Source organism: Aspergillus heteromorphus, assembly GCF_003184545.1.
Source record: "Aspergillus heteromorphus CBS 117.55 chromosome Unknown BO70scaffold_1, whole genome shotgun sequence".
NCBI lineage: Eukaryota > Fungi > Ascomycota > Eurotiomycetes > Eurotiales > Aspergillaceae > Aspergillus > Aspergillus heteromorphus.
In genome coordinates this window covers 1,111,277-1,130,896 of record NW_020290406.1, presented here as the reverse complement: position 1 = coordinate 1,130,896, position 19,620 = coordinate 1,111,277, and the positions used below count along the sequence as shown (strand labels likewise).

The 19,620-nt window shown below is 54.6% G+C and overlaps 8 protein-coding genes across 8 annotated transcripts; 5 read left to right on the top strand and 3 right to left on the bottom strand.

Moving 5' to 3' along the window:
• The first annotated feature begins 559 nt into the window (after positions 1–559).
• Positions 560–2,333, top strand: BO70DRAFT_425031 (OSTA/TMEM184 family protein). Its single transcript, XM_025547649.1, has 6 exons — positions 560–863; positions 923–1,070; positions 1,127–1,379; positions 1,451–1,576; positions 1,643–1,792; positions 1,859–2,333. The coding sequence occupies exons 1-6, from the start codon at positions 791–793 to the stop codon at positions 2,261–2,263; spliced, it is 1,155 nt and encodes a 384-aa protein (XP_025404063.1). The 5' UTR covers positions 560–790; the 3' UTR covers positions 2,264–2,333.
• Positions 2,334–2,468: 135 nt separating this feature from the next.
• BO70DRAFT_357437 (uncharacterized protein) lies at positions 2,469–5,942 on the bottom strand. Its single transcript, XM_025542045.1, has 2 exons — positions 5,449–5,942; positions 2,469–5,398 (listed from the first exon to the last, which is right to left on the bottom strand). Exons 1-2 carry the CDS (start codon positions 5,871–5,873, stop codon positions 2,692–2,694), a joined length of 3,132 nt encoding a protein of 1,043 aa, XP_025404062.1. The 5' UTR covers positions 5,874–5,942; the 3' UTR covers positions 2,469–2,691.
• Positions 5,943–6,187: 245 nt separating this feature from the next.
• BO70DRAFT_357436 (uncharacterized protein) lies at positions 6,188–6,835 on the bottom strand. Its single transcript, XM_025542044.1, has 2 exons — positions 6,684–6,835; positions 6,188–6,606 (listed from the first exon to the last, which is right to left on the bottom strand). The coding sequence occupies exons 1-2, from the start codon at positions 6,731–6,733 to the stop codon at positions 6,423–6,425; spliced, it is 234 nt and encodes a 77-aa protein (XP_025404061.1). The 5' UTR covers positions 6,734–6,835; the 3' UTR covers positions 6,188–6,422.
• Positions 6,836–7,966: 1,131 nt separating this feature from the next.
• Positions 7,967–8,994, top strand: BO70DRAFT_357435 (CIA30 family protein). The gene is made up of 3 exons (XM_025542043.1): positions 7,967–8,104; positions 8,174–8,629; positions 8,704–8,994. The coding sequence occupies exons 1-3, from the start codon at positions 8,058–8,060 to the stop codon at positions 8,909–8,911; spliced, it is 711 nt and encodes a 236-aa protein (XP_025404060.1). The 5' UTR covers positions 7,967–8,057; the 3' UTR covers positions 8,912–8,994.
• Positions 8,995–9,048: 54 nt separating this feature from the next.
• BO70DRAFT_425027 (putative solid-state culture specific protein) lies at positions 9,049–10,560 on the bottom strand (the record flags this gene model as incomplete). The annotated part of the gene is made up of 1 exon (XM_025547648.1): positions 9,049–10,560. The coding sequence occupies one exon, from the start codon at positions 10,558–10,560 to the stop codon at positions 9,049–9,051; it is 1,512 nt and encodes a 503-aa protein (XP_025404059.1).
• Positions 10,561–12,927: 2,367 nt separating this feature from the next.
• Positions 12,928–13,637, top strand: BO70DRAFT_348716 (uncharacterized protein; the record flags this gene model as incomplete). Its single annotated transcript, XM_025541626.1, has 4 exons — positions 12,928–13,032; positions 13,096–13,182; positions 13,216–13,296; positions 13,464–13,637. The coding sequence occupies 4 exons, from the start codon at positions 12,928–12,930 to the stop codon at positions 13,635–13,637; spliced, it is 447 nt and encodes a 148-aa protein (XP_025404058.1).
• A 1,521-nt stretch (positions 13,638–15,158) lies between these two features.
• On the top strand, positions 15,159–17,047 carry BO70DRAFT_357434 (amidohydrolase). The gene is made up of 2 exons (XM_025542042.1): positions 15,159–16,366; positions 16,452–17,047. The coding sequence occupies exons 1-2, from the start codon at positions 15,187–15,189 to the stop codon at positions 16,916–16,918; spliced, it is 1,647 nt and encodes a 548-aa protein (XP_025404057.1). The 5' UTR covers positions 15,159–15,186; the 3' UTR covers positions 16,919–17,047.
• Positions 17,048–17,756: 709 nt separating this feature from the next.
• Positions 17,757–19,610, top strand: BO70DRAFT_367504 (NADH:flavin oxidoreductase/NADH oxidase; the record flags this gene model as incomplete). Its single annotated transcript, XM_025544566.1, has 2 exons — positions 17,757–17,992; positions 18,260–19,610. The coding sequence occupies 2 exons, from the start codon at positions 17,757–17,759 to the stop codon at positions 19,608–19,610; spliced, it is 1,587 nt and encodes a 528-aa protein (XP_025404056.1).
• Between the last annotated feature and the right edge of the window lie 10 nt (positions 19,611–19,620).

Genomic DNA, 19,620 nt, shown 5'->3' with positions numbered 1-19,620 from the left:
AACCCCACAATGGGGCTTGGACGCCATGTGCGAGAGTGCTAAAGGAATGCTTAATTTAATTCTCGTACACTGCCTTGCTATCCAGCCCTAGTCCAGCCCTAGTCCAGTTCCAGCCCAGTTCCAGGACGCTCTCTGTGCCGCTCCCGAAGAAAAACAAACCACGATAGCACTGGGATCGTCCATCCTTCGCAGCGGTCAGCCAAGCCCTGCTGTCCAAGCTCGAAGATCCTTCCGGCTGGTCCAATCAGCCGTGCCCGACTAATCCTGCGCTAGAGAGTCCACTGCGGCGCAGTCAGCCGTAGTCCCAAACGGCTTAACGCAATCCAAGCGAACAACCCGAAACCGAGCCCGATGCCCCCCCTTCTCGGGTCATAAATCATAATTAAAGACGCCCTCCCCCACTTTCACGATGCGCATGGATTACCTGAATGGGTTAACGTCGCGGAAGGCTTGAACTTTGGGGGCCGAAGTCTATGAGGCTGTGGCTGGGGCACTGCAGGATCACTGCCCCTGCTGATTGGGGTGGACGAACCTTTGGTGGACACGTTGGGAGCCTCATGAGCGCTTAGTCTGCCTCAGCTGGGTCCACTGCTGTTTGGGCTCGGGGTGATAAAGACTGGAGGAGCGTCGGTGGTGGCAGTTTTCTTTCGGTGGGTGTCTCTCTGTTGTGGCTTTTATACCCTTGCTCGCCGCGTGAACTTCCCTTCTCACCCTGTTGCCAAATCCAACATAAACCTGCAGGGATACGAAATATTCGCCGAGTATCGCTCTCAGCGTCAGCATCGTCAAGATGGGCCTCTTCCACCACCACCACAGTAGCTCCAGCTCCAACCACACTTGCCCGTCGCATGCCGTCTCCGAAGGTCTGTTGATTCCTCCTCGATGCCAAAACGACCGCCATCTCACCATACTATCCTATCAGATGAAACCTCCAATCTCGTGGGCAACCTGTCCTTCTACCACTTCAACATGATCATCTCCGGCGCCAGCACGGTACTCGCCTGTCTGATCATCCTGGCGCTCATGATCCGCCATACCCTCCACTTCAGCAACCCCATCGAGCAGACCCGGTATGCAGACATCACCAACCCAACCCAACCTAACCCAACCCACTAACACCCCACAGCGTCATGCGAATCAGCAGTCTCGTCCCCGTCTACTCCATCTTTTCGTTCCTGGCCGTCTGCTTCCCCGCCGGATACGTCGACTTCACTGCCTGGCCCGACCCGGTCGAGGGCGTCGCCCTGTACTGCTTCTTCCTCCTGCTGTGCGAGTTCATGGCGACCGACGACGAGCAGCGCATGCAGCTGCTCGCGGCGCAGCAGATCAAGAAGCGGTTCTCGAAGAAGCCGCCCATGGACGGGTTGACTTGGTTCAAGGTTCGTCCCTCACCCTCCCCCCAATATAGTTCATAACGTGAACTGCGAAACAAAATGTCTAACAAACCCAGCGCACCTATTTCGCCATTGTGCAGTACCCCTTCGTCGCGCTGGCCTGCACCGTCATCACCTGCATCACCCAGGCCGCGGGCGTGTATTGTCTCGATAGCAAGAAGCCCTACTTCGCGCACATCTGGGTACGCCTCCCGCCCTCTGTGACCATCAACAAAACCCCCAACCCTCAAACTGACGAGAGTATCTAGATCACCATCATCAAGAACCTGTCCCTCTCCATCGCCGTCCCCTGCGTGCTCAAATTCTACATGCAGCTGAAGAAAGAAATGGAAGGCCGTCGCGCATTCGCCAAGCTCTGCGCCTTCAAGCTCATCGTCGGTCTGACCTTCGCCGAAAGCGTACGTCCATTCCCTCCCCCCTCCCCCCTTTCCCCTGACCCCCAACAACTAACAACGAACCACTAGATCCTCTTCACCATCCTCCGCACAGCCGGAATCCTCAAGGCCACCTCCGTAATGACCTACACCGACATCACTGTCGGCCTCCCCGAGATGATCATCTGCATCCAGATGGTGCCCCTGGCGCTGTTCTTCCACTACGCCTACAGCGTGAGCCCCTACAGCAACTCCCCCGGACTCCTCCGCAAACGCTACGAGCCCGTCGATGGCGGCGACACCGAGATCAAGTTCCCGGTCAAGTACCAGGGTGGCATCTTGGGAGTGAACGCCTGGCTGATGTTCTTCAATCCGGTCGATCTGGTCCGCGAGTTCCAGTATCCGATTGCGTTGCTCCGGATGGTGGGGACCGGGGGCGCGGACCACGAGATTTTGACAACGGAGATGCAGACGGAGAGGTATGAGGGGCTTTAGATTTGGGGTTCGCATGGTTTATGATCGGGTGGGTGGTGTTTGTGGCGTTTAATGATTTTTTTTTTTTTTTGCTATTGTATCTTTCAGGGGTGGTGTTGGCGTTGGTAGAGGCGCGTGGATTGGAATGGAAAGATGGGGTGGGTTGTTCTGCTTAGATGGGATGGCTCCTTGAGCTTATATTTATGGTATATTTAACGCCTGTCTGGATGAGATCCATAGGGTTAGTTTGATTTATGGGTACTCTGTAGTATATAAGTATTTAATTACATCGCCGAGCCTAGGTCCCTATGGAGATAGATCCTAAAGACGATGGGCAAGAGGCCCTAGATCAGGCTGATTGCTGAACAGGTACAGTGGACTGGCGACCAACCCATCTAAGAAGTCGTAGAATAGCCACAATGACTTTGCCCTATACCAATTTTTCGATGTTATTTTGCTTTCGAGTCTTGGTTCCTGGTGTTGATGGCAGAGGTTGTTTCGGGATCCCCCGGCTTTCCTGTCCGTTCATCGATGCTCTGTTCTTCGAGTGCTGCCTTGAGGTCTGCCATGTCTGCTGTCGGTTCGTCGATATTTCGATCTCCTTTCGCTGTATCTAGGGGTATATCACCGGACGATTGGCCATCCATAGTGACATTGTTTCCCACCGCAGCCGATGCATCCAACAGCGGGGGAGAATCATTGCTTTGACGAGCCAATGCAGCCAGGGTCGTCAAGACCGGAGACTCCAGAATTTCGTCCCGATTGAAAAGATCGGCCACCGTAGTCTCACGAACTTTGCCAGCCTCATAAAGCGCTTTATAGCCATATTCCCAGATCTCGTTCTCAAGATCTAGCAGGAACTCCACTGGACGGCGTTCCTTTCCGAAAAGAAACCGAACCACATGCAGGCCACGGCGCATCTTTGAGGTCAACAGAACTTCGATGCGGGCGTCAGCTCCACGTTTCAAGGCTTCTTCCAGAAAGAATAGATTCCCAGATTCATAATCGGGAACATCGGTGATGCGATACAGGATCAAATGGTGCCAGATGCTGAGCGTTACTTCCTCATCCGATTTTGTTAAAAGAGAAGATGTGCTTGGTGATATATCCGTCGTCATCGTGTGAAGAGTGTGAAAGGGTAGGTCTTCCCAGCCCCTCCATTCTGAATCCTCCTCCAAACCGTGGAAAACACAGTAGAACAAAAGAGCGACGTTGTTTCTGTTCTCCAGGAATGACGGATCCTGAGAGAGTTTCCACAATACGTATCCTGAATTCCCAACAACGGCAGCAATAAACACGGGTTTGCAGATATAATAACTGTTTTTCCCATGTGGTTTGCAGGTTCCGATCTGATAATTTCGTTTGCGAATGCCAACTTCGGCGCCAAACTCGGCGCGAATACCTATCGTCTGGTAGTCGTGTTCCCCGTCGATATCCAAGTCTCCATTCCGAGCTAAAGCCGCCTGTAATTGTTCCTCGAACATGAAAGGGTGCCGACTGATCTTGGCTCTGCTTCTTATCTGCGCAATACGATAACTGAGAAAACTCATGTATTCGAACTGCCCACCGTCGGCTCTCATCTCCCACAGATTGATCAGGAGGAGTCGAGAGATGGCACTTTCCAAGCAGAAGCCATTTAGATGTTCCTGCTGGGCTGGGGACCTCACTGAGTCCAAGAATTCTGGGACTGACCGGTGTGTAAAGGAGATCACAGTTTCAGACAGCTCAGGTGATAAAGTTATGTTCGTGGGCTCGAGCAAGCCCTGGCAAGTACGCATCAGCATCTTGTGTGCCTGCGCATGCCGGTCGAACTTGGACATTTCACCCGATCCCCCAGCCAGTGCAGGTATGGAATCATCTGGCAAGTCGGACGAACAATCATCGAAGAAGTAGTAAGAGTCCAATGGTATAGTCAAGAATCCTCCGCCCCATCTGGTTTCCTCATTCAACTTGTTAATAACGGCAAATGTTCGGTAGGCTCGCCCTTGATCAGAGGGGTGGATCGACTCAAGGAGATAGCGGAGGAGATCCTCCAGTCGATTTGGCATGATGTCCATCTCCCTTTCCATTCTCTCCAAGGTTTCGCCCCTCTCATTCAAATCACACAGCCGTCTTATGACTAGCACAACCCAGAGAAAACTCCCATCGGCTCTGCTGCCGATACTTCGCAGTAGCCCTTCTTTACCTGGGCCTGAAATCTCAAGTTTATCGCGCACGAACCGATCGATATCCCACCGGGTGAGATCTTGCATTGTCAGGCGTTGGATATTCGAAAACCCATTCAGAATGACGTTATCTTCCCGACTAGACACGCAGAATTTGACGTTTCCTCTGGACGCCCGACTCCAGTCCGAAATTCTGTCAATCAAAGCCGTATAATCCTCCATCCCACTATCATCGAACTCATCGAGCGCATCGATAAAAAAGCATATCCGGTAGCGCTGGGCTCCGCAATTCTCCACCAGACGGCCAAAAGCTTCGAGGAGCGTGTCAAGTGTAAAGTGATTGTACACGATCATCGGCATGGATTTGATCTTGTCCCATTTCTCAGGAAAAGCCACCTTCACCAACCCCGGAGATGATTTGAGGCACTGGTAAAGGAGTGAGTGAAGGAGATCTCTCATCGGGTCTTGACACAAAATTGGGGGCTTCGAGAAGAAGAGCCGGGCCATGACGAGCTCATGTTCATCAGCCCATTTTTTCAATCTGCTCTCCGTGCGGGCGTCGCGGCAGATCAGCTTCATTAATGTTGACTTTCCCGATCCCAGCTTGCCGGAAATGTGGAAAACTCCATCGCCGGACAACAGCCAGGAATTGAAGGATTGACGGTATGCGAGTCGATATGGATCCATGCCATCGTTATCATCATCTTCGTCGAATATCCACTCGAAGGTCTTGTCATGCGCGCGGGCAATATCGTCAAAACGCTTGTCGATGCTGTCAACCTTGAGGTACGAAACAAAGCGGTCGCTGAGGAACGTTTCATAGGAGTCTTCGGAAATCTCGAGCAAGCCTGATAGATGGAGCTGACAATCCCCAGATAGAGTATTGTTCAAACTCCGAAGGCTCTCGACTTGCTTTTGCAGCTGCACTATACAGTCGGCATTTTCTTTGGAACTGGCAATAAATAAGTCCAACCCACTCTTCATGTCAGCCCTGGAAAGAATCAGCAGAAGTACGCTCAAAAGTCATGACTGGCAGCAAACCATGTGGCATTATTCAAGTGCAACCCCAATTGATCTTGACAGATCTTCAATCGGCCCTGTAGTTCATCCCTTCTCTTCTCGAATCTCTTGCTTTCAGTTGCATTGAAAACATTCTGGCTCGACGACCCAGAATCATGAGGCTTCACCTCATCCAAGAGCTCACCGATATCCAGAGCCAAACCCCTGCACTGCCACGCAAGGTCGCAAATGAACTTATCGTTTCCAGTTACAACTCCATTCGCTGGTGGGACCAGACTGTCACCGAACTCTTGTATTTTCTTCGTCGTAAACTCACGATTCTCGTTGATCTCTGTGGCCCCGGACGCGGACTCGTAAATCTCACGGGCATCGCGGAGCAGTTTCACCCCCAGGTCAACAAACTCTATGATGTTGGACACGAGGCCGATGGCAGTTAAAGACTCCATTCTGCCTTGACTCTTGAGTGTGAAGCAGAAAGGTCAAGGTTGGGCAGGGGCGAAAGCATATTTATTCACAAGGCTGGACGGCGGGAACAGGGGCTGGATACGACTGCCTGCCAGGCTCCAGCTGAGTCTCAGCCTCGCGGCGCTAAACATGCATGCCCCGCGCGGATCATCGCTTTTCCCCTAGTATCCGCCCAACGGTCTAACTAGAATACCCAACGCTGTCGGGAGGATCGGGGTTCAATCAGAGTCATTTCTCCTTTCTACCTGTAAGCCCTACAGGATCGGGTATAGCCCTGCGATGGATATAAGAATAGAGAACCCAACCTGCAACGGACTACAGAGAATCAGTAAATTCCTTGGCTTGAGAGTACATCCGTTCAATCATTCAACATTCACAAATCAACACTCATAAAGATTCCCAAGAGACCACAACCAGAAACCAATAGGAAGTACACAAAGATCACAACACCATACACCAACCCATATCGAACATACTATCATACACCGTACCAACCAAAGACCCCAATATCCCATCCCACGATATAGTATTCAAGCCTTGCGCTCAGGATTCGGCGCCCGGGCAATCTTATTCTCTCCCGTCTGACCCCCAACCATAGTCTGGGCTTCCTTCTGCGTATACAGCTTGTCCTCCTTACTGGGCGACTGGGCACGGAAGAGGAGCCAGCTGCCCGCGAGCACGCCGAAAATGCTGAAGATGGCCATGTTGCGGGATCTGCAGGAGTCAGTACGCTTGTTGCCATATGTAGCTCGGCGATAGAGATGATGATGATGATGATGATGATCACATACCGTACAGATTGCGGGCGACCGCCTGTAAGTCCTCCTGGGTAGGCGACCATTTTGATTGCTCTGGGTTTTGATGAGGTGGGTTGATTTGTGTGTGTGTGTGTGTGTGTGTGTGTGTGTGTGTGTGTGTGTGTATCAGTATATACACAATTAATTCGTAAAATGTATTGTGTAATATTCAACAAGGACCATCTCGTCTTATTATATGCTCTGGTCGCGATAGAGCCATAGTGACGTCAACTGCAGCATCCGTCGGGAGCACAACGCTGGGTCGCCATCCGCCGGATAAGCTTATAAGCTGTGGAATATAACTCGCGGGTAGTCTGCACTGCTCTCTGGGTAATCGATAATGTTTGCGTCAGGAAGACGTTGCGTTGGCTGCAAGCTGGATTTGCCTCTTCGGATCGTGATTTGCGTTAGGGCTAACTTCTGACTTGAAGTCTGGCCGTTGGTCGATGACAACGGCGCAGGTCGTGGGAAGACCGATGACAGAATTTGAGGACAGGGGTCGCCACTGTTATTAAACTTCTATCGTGATACTCTTGATGTTTGACGTCGATTTGCATGAGAATCAAGTTCTCTGCTATCGATTTGCCTCTAGTCAGTCGAGAAATATTCAAAGTTGAGAGGTAGAAAGGTCGGGGAGACGAGCACTACCCGAATCACATGTAGCTTTTTTTGATAAATCGGTGGAGATAGAAAGTATTTACATTTTATTTTGATAAAGATCGAGATAGCCTCAGGCTTCAAGCACCTGGAAGTCTTATATAAAGTTTCCATCTTTAGGGATGTATGCGATGATGACAGGATTTGGTCTAGTATCGAAGCCGGAGTGGGTTAGAATCATGGTGAGAGATATATTATGTTGGTATGCTAGGAAATCCTAATTGCTGCGAAAAGCAACCAGTGTTATCCAAGGTATCTAAAAGAAAATAATAGAATTAAAGCTACAATTTCATATCGTCCTATCACACCCGGGGATTGAAAATATATAACTGTATGACCAAGTGACACCGAGAAAACCACATGTCAGCTAATCAATCTCATGCAACAAGCCGGTCGATCAAAGCTTAAACATCCCCCCCCTCTTCTAATTATAACAATGAATAATCAAGAACTGAATAGACCCTCCACAGAGTCGCAGTAATAAAGCCGAACCACGGATTGACCCGACAGCTCCAGCCCACCGATTCAAGTTCAAGTGCGGCGGCGAGCTGTTCGATCCTCAGCGACGTCATCGCCTCCGCCTCCCGTCGATCGATCGATCGCGTCTCAACGATTCCAATTCCAACTCCAATTCTCAATCCCACAATCTCTCCTTTCTCTGCTCGAAAATACCGTCATCTCTCCACCATTGAACACCACCAACCACACAAAATGCAATATACACCCCAATCGTCACCCTACCTCTTCGGAGGCACACGGTAAGAACACCCCCCACCCCTTCCTCGTACAAGCACCAAATCTAACCACCAAATCTCAATAAAAACCAGCCCCTGGACCCCCTCATCCTGGACCTCAACCGACGACCGCGTCCGCGGCGGCGCCTCACACTCCTACCTCACCATCCACGAAGCCCCCAACACGGCCACTTTCCACGGTACCCTCGACATCACCGCCCTCGGCGGCGCGGGCTTCGCCTCCCAACGCACAACCACGACCTCCCACGTGTGGGACCTCACGCCCTACGACGGTCTCGAGCTCTCCGTCCCGAAATCCGATGGCAAGAAATACACCCTCACACTGAAGGACGAGCTGTTGCCGCGACGGCCCGACGGGCGCGAACGGAGCGGTCTTGTCTGGGAGTACGATTTTCGGGTCCCCAAGGGAGGGGACAAGTTGAGGGTGCCGTGGGGGGAGTTTCGGCCCACGTATCGTGGGAGGGAGGTTAGTGGGGTGAAGCCGTTGGATTTGGGGGGTGTGAGGCGGGTGGGGATTATGGTTAGGAGGTGAGTTTTCAGATATTTCCCTTGTTGCGTGGGGTGGGGAGGTTAGGACTGGGAAGGGTGCTGACGTGGTGTAGCTTTTTCGGAGAGCAGGAGGGGGAGTTTGAGCTTGTGGTGGAGTCGATTAAGGGGTTCAAGAAGGAGGAGGGAGAGGGGGAGAGTGAGGGGAGGTATAGGGATGATCCAGAGGATTTGGGTGAAGATGAATATGAGTTCGATGAGAAGGTGTGGGATGAGAGACACACGAAAGGATTGGGATGGTTCTCTTGCTGCGGACTATTTTGAATATGTGAGTCCTCGTAGTACGTCGCAAGGACGTACGAAAAGCCAACTGGACAAAATGCACACGAATGAATTTCAAATCTAACATGAATAAATGTTGATTACAAAAGAATTTCTCTAAGATGATCTGATCTGTACGATTATAATTCAGCGCTGACAGCACACTCCCCTGTCTCAACAAATGTCTCAATCGCCTTCACCAACCGGCCCAACCTGACACTGTCCTCTCCTCCCACCGTAACAGCACCATAGCTGGACTCCCCACTGGAATCATGCACCCACGCATTGATGATCAACCGGCCATCCGCAATCTCCGACGCGAACTGCGCCTCGAACATATCCCGCGTGCACCGCATCATCAGATGGGAAAGCACCGCCGCCTCAAACATCCCCCGTCTGATAAAATGGCCCTTCAGAAACCCCAAATGGTACGAGCCGGTCACACGAGGATTGACATCCACGATCATCTGCGTCCCGGTTTCATCCGTCATGATATCCGCCCCAGCGGGACCGTAGTAGCCCTTGCTGTGGAGCTTCTTCGCCAGCGTCTCGATAGTATTCCAGTACCGCTTCTTGTATGCCGGCTGCGCGAGATACGAGACGCATCCGCCCTTCCAGTGTCCCTCGTCGTCGAACCGCTGCCGCGAGGCCGCCAGGTAGACGACGCGGCCCTTTTTGGTCACAAAGAACGTCACACCACAGGCCTCCCCGGGGATTAGTTCCTGGATGACAAGGCTGGCGGGGTACAGGCTCTGATTGCTATCGTGGAGCTTGTGGAGGGTCTCATCGAGAACCTGGTCCAGCTCGTCCAACGCACTCTGGCGATCCGACTCGCTGCGCACGACGTACGTGCCCCTACCGGACGTCGCGATGGAAACCTTGACCACGAACGGCAGCGCACGCTCCTCGACGTGCCGCAGCATGCGCTTGATCTCCGCGTCGGTCCCATCGGCATGTTGCTGCTGACCAGCGCCCCAGGATTCCACCGGTCGGGGATCCACAACTGTGGACGGTGGTGTCGGTAGACCGCAAACAGCGAGCCAGCGCTTCGAGAGGATCTCGTAGTGATCATCCGGATCCAGAATCTGGGGCAGCTCGCGCAGATGGTCCTGGGGGATGATGAGGGCCGTGCGGAGGGCCGTTCCGCCCTGGACGTCCTGGAGGCTTTTCACGAACTTCACGTCGGGCCGTTGATCGGGACACAGTTGCTCGTACACCCGGTATGCGTCCCTGGTTGACGTGGAGAGGATAGCGGCTAGGTCTTCGCCTCCGTCACCGCTCAGATCGATCATGATGACCGGGGAGCGGCCAGCCACGAAGGAATAGCGCTGCGCCACGCCGCGCTTGTACAGGTTTGGGGTTTCTTCCTCCGCGCTGATGCCGGGGAAGTTGGCCGAGTAGAGGAATCGCCCGGGCCCCGTGTCCGTGGATTGATCGCGAGGGAATTTGCAGGGGTGGTCGTAGGCGAGGATCACGGGTTCGGACGATGTGTCGTCGTCTAGGGTGTATAGGTCGCGCAGGGTGCAGTCCAGGGTGATGGACTTGGCTTTCTTCGGGGGTTGGGGCGATGTGTATGACGAACGGGTCGGGGCGATGTCCACCGGGTGGAAGGATGATGCTGGACGCATCGGTTCGGCTGATATCTCGCCCATCGTTGCGTTGCAAAATGCTCTGCTATGCGCTTAACTGCTCACTTGTAGATCTGGGGGGAAAATGTTTGCTTTGCTGGGGAATGGAAATAGGTATCCGTATGTAGGTAAGTAGAAATAACTACCAGACCACCCAGAGGATTTCTCGGGGAGGATCTGGAGTTATTCTTCCTTCTGGACATGGTGGCTGTCTGTTGTCGCGTAGACGTCAGTTGGCGTCATGGAGGGAAGTTTGAGTCGTTTCGCATGTCCGTTCACGCTCGAAATATCCGCGGCATTCGGAGCCCAACCAGTCAGCCCCAAAGTTTGCTTTAAGCTATGCTAAGCTAGGAGAGCTATCAAGCTTTGGGTGGGTCATCCTTGAAGCCATTTTAAGCTTGTTCCGGGTTGGTGAGTGGCCGGACCAAATTCCGCCCGCTGATAGGGTTAGCCACGGTTCAATGCAACCTCAGGAGTTGTTGACTCGGCTTTTTTCTTGGGTGGACGACATTCCGTGGATGGCAGATGAATCAATATGACAGTATTTGACAGTATTTGACAGATACCCACGGTTGATCTGCGGAGGGGTCGTCACGTTCGACTTCAACGCACCGCGTGATGCTGGGGGGTGTGTTAAGCAGGGGGATATCCGATGCAGAGGACAGCTGTATCAGAGTTAAGAGGCTGAATCTAGGTGGAGTACATCCAGATCCAAGTTAGCTCGACAGATAGCTCCCCACGAAGTCCGGCCTGCTCTGGAAAGATCCAGGTCTTGAATAGCCCAATCGTTCGCCACCTACGTGAACGACATTCGGCCACCTCGGCCCGTGGTTTGGAGTCCGTTGAAGACAGAGTGAATGAGTGGTAAGTCCAGAGTTGATCTCCCTGTCATACTCTTCACTCCAGCCCCGCTGTCCCCGGACATGGTTAGTCTACAGGCTGTAGTGCCCTTAGATTGCCCCTGCTGGCACAATGGCGACCTTGCTGCTCGAAATAGAGTAGCCGTCCCATGGAGCTTAAACAGTTTCGGCTCGGATTTGTATTGCCTGCATAACGACTCCACTAGACTTGCCGAGTCCAAACAAAGGGTCTCTTGTCGGATATTGTGCCGAACATGTACTGCATTGCTTGACTCTGCCGTATGCACATGGCAGGCACTGTTCTTGCCCTCTACCACTGGGAATCCACATCGCTGAATTTCGATCAGTCATATGATTGAAGCTCTTCTTCTGTGTGACAGACAACCTTCAGCCGCCTGAGCATATCATTCAATGCTTCAGTGCAGGACCCTACGAAGCCTGAAGCGTATACCTAACGGCGTGCTGTCACCTTCATGGCATCAAACACTCAAGCCGTTGAAGCGATTGCTTTAGGCTTTAGAGCCATGCAAGCCGCAGCACATCGCAATCGTATTAATTCTCCGGAATTAAGTCACATAGGACCGAAAGCAAGGGCGCAGTTTGTTTGAAAGTAGGCAGGTATAGGGCCGAGTCAGCTGCCCCGGAGAGCCTAGTCAAAACGGGCAATCTTCAACAATCCCATCTTCACCAGCCAGACACACCCCTTCTCGAACACAGAACCCACTTAAAGTTCTGAGCAAAGCCACGCCCAAGCTTAAGATCAAACATCTCGTATCCCGCCGGCGGGTAGGAAGAATGCCCTTCGAGCGAGCGTGCCTCCATGGTAGCGCCGAGTGGCCCGATCCCTGATCACCCCGTACCACGCACACTTAAATGTCTCAGCCGAGTATCTAACCAAGGGGTATAACAGCATCGACATTCAGCACAGCCTCTACCAGCGCACCAATAAACCCTTAACGCCGAGCCGAGTCCCCCACATCCGCAAAGCCCTCATGCAACCTTACTCGCTAGTGCTTACTCCCTCAGCCCGCCTGCAGCATGCCGATCCACCACCACTTCCTCCGGATGTTGCACGAATCTCTGGATTCCGGGGAAATGTGCGACGCGGGGCTCCATGGAGCGTCTCGCCACCTGGGCAATATAAGCAGATCATAACGAGACAGACGCCATATGATCCAGGGTGGTATCAATCAGGATGCGGAGATACATGGATGAATACCCTCCGAACGCTACTCTGGTACAGATCGCTGCGAAAAGGGGTGATGGACAATGACACATTGTGGGACGAGTCACCCCGCACTTTTGATCCAGGGGAAGGACAACAGAGTCCCTATGACCGCATATAAATAGCACCCTCTGACTCGTTCTCGAAGACATCATCCACGACGGCAATTGCGACAGACAGCACACAGCAGATCACAACATTCTATCCAGTTGAGGACAGCACGTCAAAGCAATTACGTATGCCCCGACCTTCCCTTAAACGCCACACATACCCTAACCGCACAACCTCCCCCACAGCATCACAACCATGAAGCTCAGCCTCCTCGCCCTCATGACCCTCCTGGGCCTTGCCATGGCTGTTCCCGCGGAGGCAGACACTGAAAGCACCCAGGTCTCCGACGGAACTCTCGGCGTATGTTCCCCCCCCAACCTTATCTCCCCTGCGCACATGTAAGTAACATCAAAACACAACCAGATCGACTACTGCGGTCAGCGCTGCGAAGAGGACCGGGACTGTCGTCGCGGAGAGCGCTGCCATGATTGCTACAAACGTCACGATGAGGTAAGTCGGCTGCTTCTTTTTTGGGGATCGTAGACACTGTTAACTGAGCTGGACAGCATTATGGCCGCTGCCGCGAGCGTCATTAGGCAGGCTGTTTTGTCTGGCAAGAGCGCGGTAGGTGGGTAGGTAGGTGATGAGTGGTGAGTGGGAGTGGGCGTGGAGATCGGTAGGATCGGGAAATTGGCAGAGAGTAGTGTACCGTGACTAGGTGAATCAAATTGACCTTGGCTTTTGGGATTCTTTCCATCTTGTAAATGGGTGGACTGTACCTTCTGGATTAGAGTTACCCCGAGTCTCACTCTCAGCATCACTCAGTCGTCACAAGACACCTAGAAGAAACCCTCCCTCTCCTCCCTTCGAGGCAGACTATCCAATCCAATCAGACCCATAAAGCCCAGACCAGTGAAATTCAGCTCACCGTAATCGGACTCAACCTTGTGATATTCCGAGGATAGTACCATGTCCCAATGATCGGTGCGGATCAGATAAGATGCGCGGAGATTCCGCTCAGGTTGCGGATATATTCTTGGAGTTGGCCGGAGGGGATGAGTTAAACCGGTTTGCACGTCCGGTCAGCTGCTCTGTCTTGTAAAGATAATTTCTCGACCCTGTTGCGGCTTTGCCTTTCAGTCTGTCAACAGCATTCACCTCCCCCCCTTCCCCTCTTCCCTCCCCAATTCCACCATACCTAGACGAGACCCACGACCCATCCATCTATTCACTACCACCATCAACACACATTTTCCCACCTAGCATAAAAAAGCTTTTGAAAAAAAAAAAAAAAAAAAAAAAAAAAAAAAAAAAAAAAAGAAAAGAATGCTCTGCTCACTTCCCCTCCTTCCATGAACCTCACCCCCTAAACCATTTACCACTTCACTCTCTCCTCCCCGTATCCCTAATACCCCACCCCACTCCTGTGCATAACCTACCACTCCACGCGCTGTCTCTGCCCTCACTAACTCATCCCAATCCCAACCCAACTGGATACTTGAATGCCGCCCCGGTTCAATTTTAGATCAGACCAGCCTACCCTGAAAAAGCGTCTATTCCGTACTCTGTGGCGGAGACATCGTGTGGGTATCGTGTGGCTGGACCAGAGGACAAGGGAGCCTGCTTTCGCGAGTAGGGAGTTAAGAGAAAGGTGGAGAGGTTCCTGAACATTTGGAGAGAGGGTGAAAAGGGCGAGGAGGGCTGTTACTATTTTTGGGGTCGGATTCGGGGAGTGGGAGCGGGAGGGACGCCGCTGTTGTTTATTCCGGGGAGGAGAGGGGCGGGGCGGGACGGGACGGGGGCTATCCCGTAGGGGGTAGGGGAGGGGGGTATAGGAGGGGAGCTTGGAATAAGGGTGGTAAAGGAGGTAGAGGTGGGGCTTTGTATGGTGCCTCAGGAGAGGGAGGTTGATAGTAAGTAGTGTTGGTGAGGAGAGGGTGTGAGGCGTGAGGTTGGAGGGGGGGGGAAGTGTGTGTGTGTGTGAGTGTTTGGTTCCATTGATGTTGGTTTTCTCCGTCTGTTTGGAGATTTGCTAATGAACTTGGGGCAGATTGGGTATATTAGCAAGAGGATAAGCTCAGATCTCATTGGAGAGATTCGTTCCCATTTCCGTTTCGCTTCTGAACTGGACATTTTAGCGTTCGTCAGACGCCGAAGCTGCAGCTGAAGCTGAAGCTGGCGGATTGGTTACTCGTTCGATAGGATCTAGTTATGCAGCGGGGGATGGGATTGAGATCAGGACTGCTCGTTAGGAAAAGATATTGAAGACCCAGACATCAATCCACAGTGGAAGTCCGGGCCAGACCTTTTGTTGAGACGGAATGCGACAGGTCATAGTGCGGTGACTGGGGACTTCTGTATGGGTTCGGAAGTAAGTGACACATCAGGCCCGGAACAAGATACGTCCGCTCAACACAAGGAGGCGAGAATCAGGGGTACATATAACAAGCACGGAAGATCTTCAGGTCATAGTCCCTGGAAACCCTCTCGCACCCGCCCCCAACCACCGGTAGAATGCGCGTGTACTCGTCGACCGACCCGAACAACTCTCTCGCCTTCCACAGCGGCCGAGTCTACACGATCGATCGCAACCACCCATGGGCGGAGGCATTCATCGTGTCGCCGATGGGCATCATCGAAGCCATCGGCAGCAACGAGAGCATCCTGGAGATCGCGTCCTCCCGGGGCCTGATCCGATATGACCTTCGACATCGGTTCGTGATGCCGGGCATCCACGACGCGCACGCCCACCTCCTCACCGCGGGCCTGCAAGCCCTAAACGAAGCGCGCATCGGCTTCAACTCCAACCCGGACAACCTCACCTCCCGCCTGGCCCACGGCTCCTCCGCCTGCTCCTACGCCAACGCCACCGGCGACTGGCTGATCGGAAACTTCTACCAGGCCAGCCACTTCCCCAACGGCGTGCCCGACCGCAAATACCTCGACGACCAATACCCCGCGCAGCCGGTGCTGATCCGCGAAGTCTCCTGCCACCGCATCCTGCTCAACACGGTCGGCCTGCTGCGCGTGGGCATCAACCCCAACGGCTCCCCGGACCCAGAAGGCGGGTACTACGTGCGTCGCCCGGACGGGAGTCTCACCGGCGAGGTGGTCGAAAACGCCATGACAGAGGTCTACGAGTGTCTGCCCATCCCGCCGCTCGCGCACGTCAAACGCGCCATCCACCACGCCGTCTCCGTGTGCCATCGCTTCGGAATCACCTCCTGCCAGGAAGCCTCCGCCAACACCGTCTACATGCATGCCATCCGCGAGCTGGAGCAGGAGAACCGTCTGGACATGGACGTGCACACGCACGTGATCGCCGCGCCGGTGTACTTCGCCATGGAGCCGCAGGATAGTCTGGCGGGGCTGCTGGATGTCGTGGAGGGGTTTCGCAGTCGACACGTTCATCCCCAGTTTGTGAAGTTCTGGCTCGATGGCGCTTCCCTGCCCCCCGAGTTTACACAGGCCGATCTGGACGCCCGGGGCCAGCCGATCACCACTAATCTAGCGCTCGATCCGGAGTTTCTGTTCGAAGAGATCAGGAAGTACGATGCCCGGGGCATGACGTGCAAGGTCCACGTGGCGGGCGAGGGATCCGCCAGACTGGCGCTGGACATTATCGAACGGATCCGCGAGGGAAATCCATCCGGACCGAAACACGAGCTGGCGCACTGTAATGCTGTGCATTCGGGTAGGTACTTCGGTTGTGGTGGGGGGGAGGTGGTGGTGGTGGTGGTGGCTGATGCAAGGCTAAGCTGATAATCCCAATCCCGCAGATGACATCGCGCGATTCGCGCCGCTCCGAGTGACGGCCGAGATGTCGCCGGCGATTTTCCACCATCCGGTGGTGGACGAGTACCCCGAGCTGAATAAGTGGGCGTTCAACGGGGTTTTGGCCTCGGGGGCGCTGATGACCATCGGGTCGGACTGGATGCTGCCGGAGAATCCGTCGTTGTTCGATGCGTTGGCGGCCATTGTGGAGCGGATACGCTACTTCCCCGGCGGGAAGCCGAGGAGGCTGGCGAACGGGGAGACGGCGCGGCAGCGAGGCGGCGAGATTCTGTGCGCTGTGTTAACGCTCAGTGGCGCGGAGGCTGTCGGGATGCAGCATCGCACGGGCAGTTTGGAGGTGGGTAAGATGGCGAATTTCATTCTGGTGGATCGCGATCTGAGCCAGGGGGAGTTTGAGGGGGCGACGGTGTTGGAGACGTGGTTTGAAGGGAGGAAGGTGTTTGAGGTGTGAGAGTGAGTATGAGTGTGAGGCTTGAGGCTTAGGAGGCTGAGGCCGAGTTAAGGCTTCTCTGGACTGGATGGGGATGGACTTGGAAAGATAGACTGTACAACATTTAATATAACTTCGTTGCCTGATCGATCAGCCTCGTGCTTATCTTCCTCCTTTCTTCTTCATCCGATCGCATATCATCTGTTACAGTTCACAGCCATGCCGGATCATACCCACCTACTCGAAGTAACGGCCCAGAGTCGCTTCCATCGACGATGCATCCTCCCATGGGCCACTTGCCGTGACATACGCGGATATCGGGCCGCGGGAGACGGACGATGGCACGCCCACGCCCACCATCCTGATTGTCCCAGGGATGGTGGGAAGTCAACTATGGTGCTACCACAAAGATCACCTAGCAAAGACAGTTGGGGTGAGGATGATTTCTATCGACCGGTACGTCGACCGTCTACCATTCGCCCCTTAGTACTGTGGTGAAGTGCCAACAGCTCAGCCCTGGAATCGGCGGCTCAATGTCCGTAGCAACGCATAGACGAGTCAGCATATGGCTAGAATAAGTATCGGCGCTCTTGACGCATCTTTCCATCGCGCATGTCGTCCCCATGTCGCACAGTGCCGGGACAGTCTATCTCCTGAACCTGCTGGCGCAGCGCCGTGATCTCCTCTGGCCTGAGGCACCCATGGCGGTCCTGTTGGGTCCGTCAACCCTAAAGCCATCCCATCAGACGAAGCTGACAACCAGCAGCCCCGTGGGTCGAGCCAAAACACTCCGATGTCCTCTCGTTGCAGGTGGCGCAGATGCCTCCCGACAGGTGCCTTCGACTACTGGAACAAAATAATGCGTTTCGCGGCTACGAAAGCAGGACCCTCCTTCAGTGCCAGTACAGGCGTGGTCACCAAGATGGCGAATGGGCTTTCTGGTGCGTCTAAAGATTCAAATGCCGGCAAGGATGGGTTGGATATCAAGGCCGTGGAAGCGCCGGACCGTCTGGCGATGGATGATATCTTCCTGGAAGACACCACCGGCGTGAACGAGGAAGCGGTCCTCTGTCTCCAAAAGGGGATGCCGGGGCTGTGTGTTGCGAGAGATCAAAGAGAGTGGAGACAATCACGTCAAACCTGCCCTGTGATGGCGTTTCTCCAGATTGAACGCGTTCTTTTCCCTTCTTCGGTCGCATTTCTAAGCCGGCGAATGCGGCGAATTTGTCAGCACAGCACAGTTTCCCTCTCCTCGTATTGCTCATCGCCCTTCACCACCTTCAAAGTTCAACATATAAACAACCCCCCGCCCACCCCATGCCCACCACGCCTCCAATCTTCCGACCATCTCCATCCATACAGCCTCTATCGACATCATGGGCTCCGTCAACCCCCCCGCCGTGACCAAGTCCGCGCACACCCCCTACTACACCCCGCCAACAACGGCGGCGCAGCGCTGCATCCCACCGACCCCAGCACGCCCACCCTCTTCCGCCCCCTGACCATCCGCGATGTGACCCTGAAGAACCGCATCGTCGTGTCGCCCATGTGCATGTACTCCGCCGAATGCGACCCGTCGTCCCCCTTGGTCGGCGCCCTCACCGACTACCACATCGCCCACCTGGGCCACTTCGCCGTCAAAGGCGCGGGGCTGATCTTCGTCGAGGCCCAGGCCGTGCAGTTCAACGGTCGCATTTCGCCCAACGACGCCGGTCTGTGGGACCACTCCCCGGAGTCCGAACAGTTCAAGAGCCTGCAGCGCATCGTGCGGTTCTGCCACAGCCAGGGCGCCAAGGTGGCCGTCCAGCTGCACCACGCAGGTCGCAAGGCCAGCGTGACGGCGCCGTGGGTCGCCACGGAAGCCGGGAAACGCAGTCTGAGGGCCGAGGCGAGCGTCGGCGGGTGGCCGTCCGACGTCGTCGGCCCCAGCGGCGGACCGGAAAATATCTGGGATGGGACGGGCGAGGGATACTGGACTCCGCGGGCACTGACGGTGGAGGAGATCCAGGACGTGGTGCAAGCGTTCGCAAAGAGCGCCGAAGCGGCCGTGCGGGCTGGCGTGGACGTGCTCGAGATCCACGGCGCCCATGGCTATCTCATCAACCAGTTCCTGAGCCCCATCACCAACACACGGACGGACCAGTACGGCGGCAGCTTCGAGAACCGCACGCGCCTCGTGCGGGAGATCGCGACGGCCGTCCGGGCCGCCATCCCCAGTGGAACGCCGCTGTTCCTGCGCATCAGCGCGTCGGAGTGGATGGAGGGACACGATGTCGCGGCGGAATCGGGCACTTGGAACCTGGAGAGCTCGCTGCAGCTGCTGCCGCTGCTGCCGGAACTGGGCATCGATCTGCTTGATGTCAGCTCTGGCGGCAACCACAAGGACCAGAACATCGTCAAGGTGGTGGCGAACACGAACTACCAGATCGATCTGGCGGCACAGTTGCGCAAGGCCATCCGGAAGGCTGGCGCCCCGACCCTGGTGGGCGCCGTCGGGTTCATCACGGAGGCCGAACAGGCGCAGGGCCTCGTGCAGGGCTCCGACGAGGCCCACGCCATCAACGACACGGTGTCCGGACCCGAGGCCACGGCCGATCTGGTGCTGTTGGCGCGTCAGTTCCTGCGGGAGCCCGAGTGGGTGCTGAATGCAGCGAAGGCCTTGGGGGCCAAGGTCGACTTGCCCGTACAGTTCAGACGTGCTATCAACCTGTGATGATGATGAT

Coding starts and splice junctions, on each gene's coding strand:
- BO70DRAFT_357437 (XM_025542045.1), bottom strand. CDS start 5,873: ATGGAGTCTTTAACTGCCATCGGCCTCGTGTCCAACATCATAGAGTTT. Junction 5,399..5,448: donor CACTTGAATAATGCCACATG/GTTTGCTGCCAG, acceptor GATTCTTTCCAG/GGCTGACATGAAGAGTGGGT.
- BO70DRAFT_357434 (XM_025542042.1), top strand. CDS start 15,187: ATGCGCGTGTACTCGTCGACCGACCCGAACAACTCTCTCGCCTTCCAC. Junction 16,367..16,451: donor CTGTAATGCTGTGCATTCGG/GTAGGTACTTCG, acceptor CCAATCCCGCAG/ATGACATCGCGCGATTCGCG.
- BO70DRAFT_425031 (XM_025547649.1), top strand. CDS start 791: ATGGGCCTCTTCCACCACCACCACAGTAGCTCCAGCTCCAACCACACT. Junction 1,380..1,450: donor ACGGGTTGACTTGGTTCAAG/GTTCGTCCCTCA, acceptor TAACAAACCCAG/CGCACCTATTTCGCCATTGT. Junction 1,793..1,858: donor GTCTGACCTTCGCCGAAAGC/GTACGTCCATTC, acceptor ACGAACCACTAG/ATCCTCTTCACCATCCTCCG.
- BO70DRAFT_357435 (XM_025542043.1), top strand. CDS start 8,058: ATGCAATATACACCCCAATCGTCACCCTACCTCTTCGGAGGCACACG. Junction 8,105..8,173: donor TACCTCTTCGGAGGCACACG/GTAAGAACACCC, acceptor AATAAAAACCAG/CCCCTGGACCCCCTCATCCT. Junction 8,630..8,703: donor GTGGGGATTATGGTTAGGAG/GTGAGTTTTCAG, acceptor GACGTGGTGTAG/CTTTTTCGGAGAGCAGGAGG.
- BO70DRAFT_357436 (XM_025542044.1), bottom strand. CDS start 6,733: ATGGTCGCCTACCCAGGAGGACTTACAGGCGGTCGCCCGCAATCTGTA. Junction 6,607..6,683: donor GGTCGCCCGCAATCTGTACG/GTATGTGATCAT, acceptor TGACTCCTGCAG/ATCCCGCAACATGGCCATCT.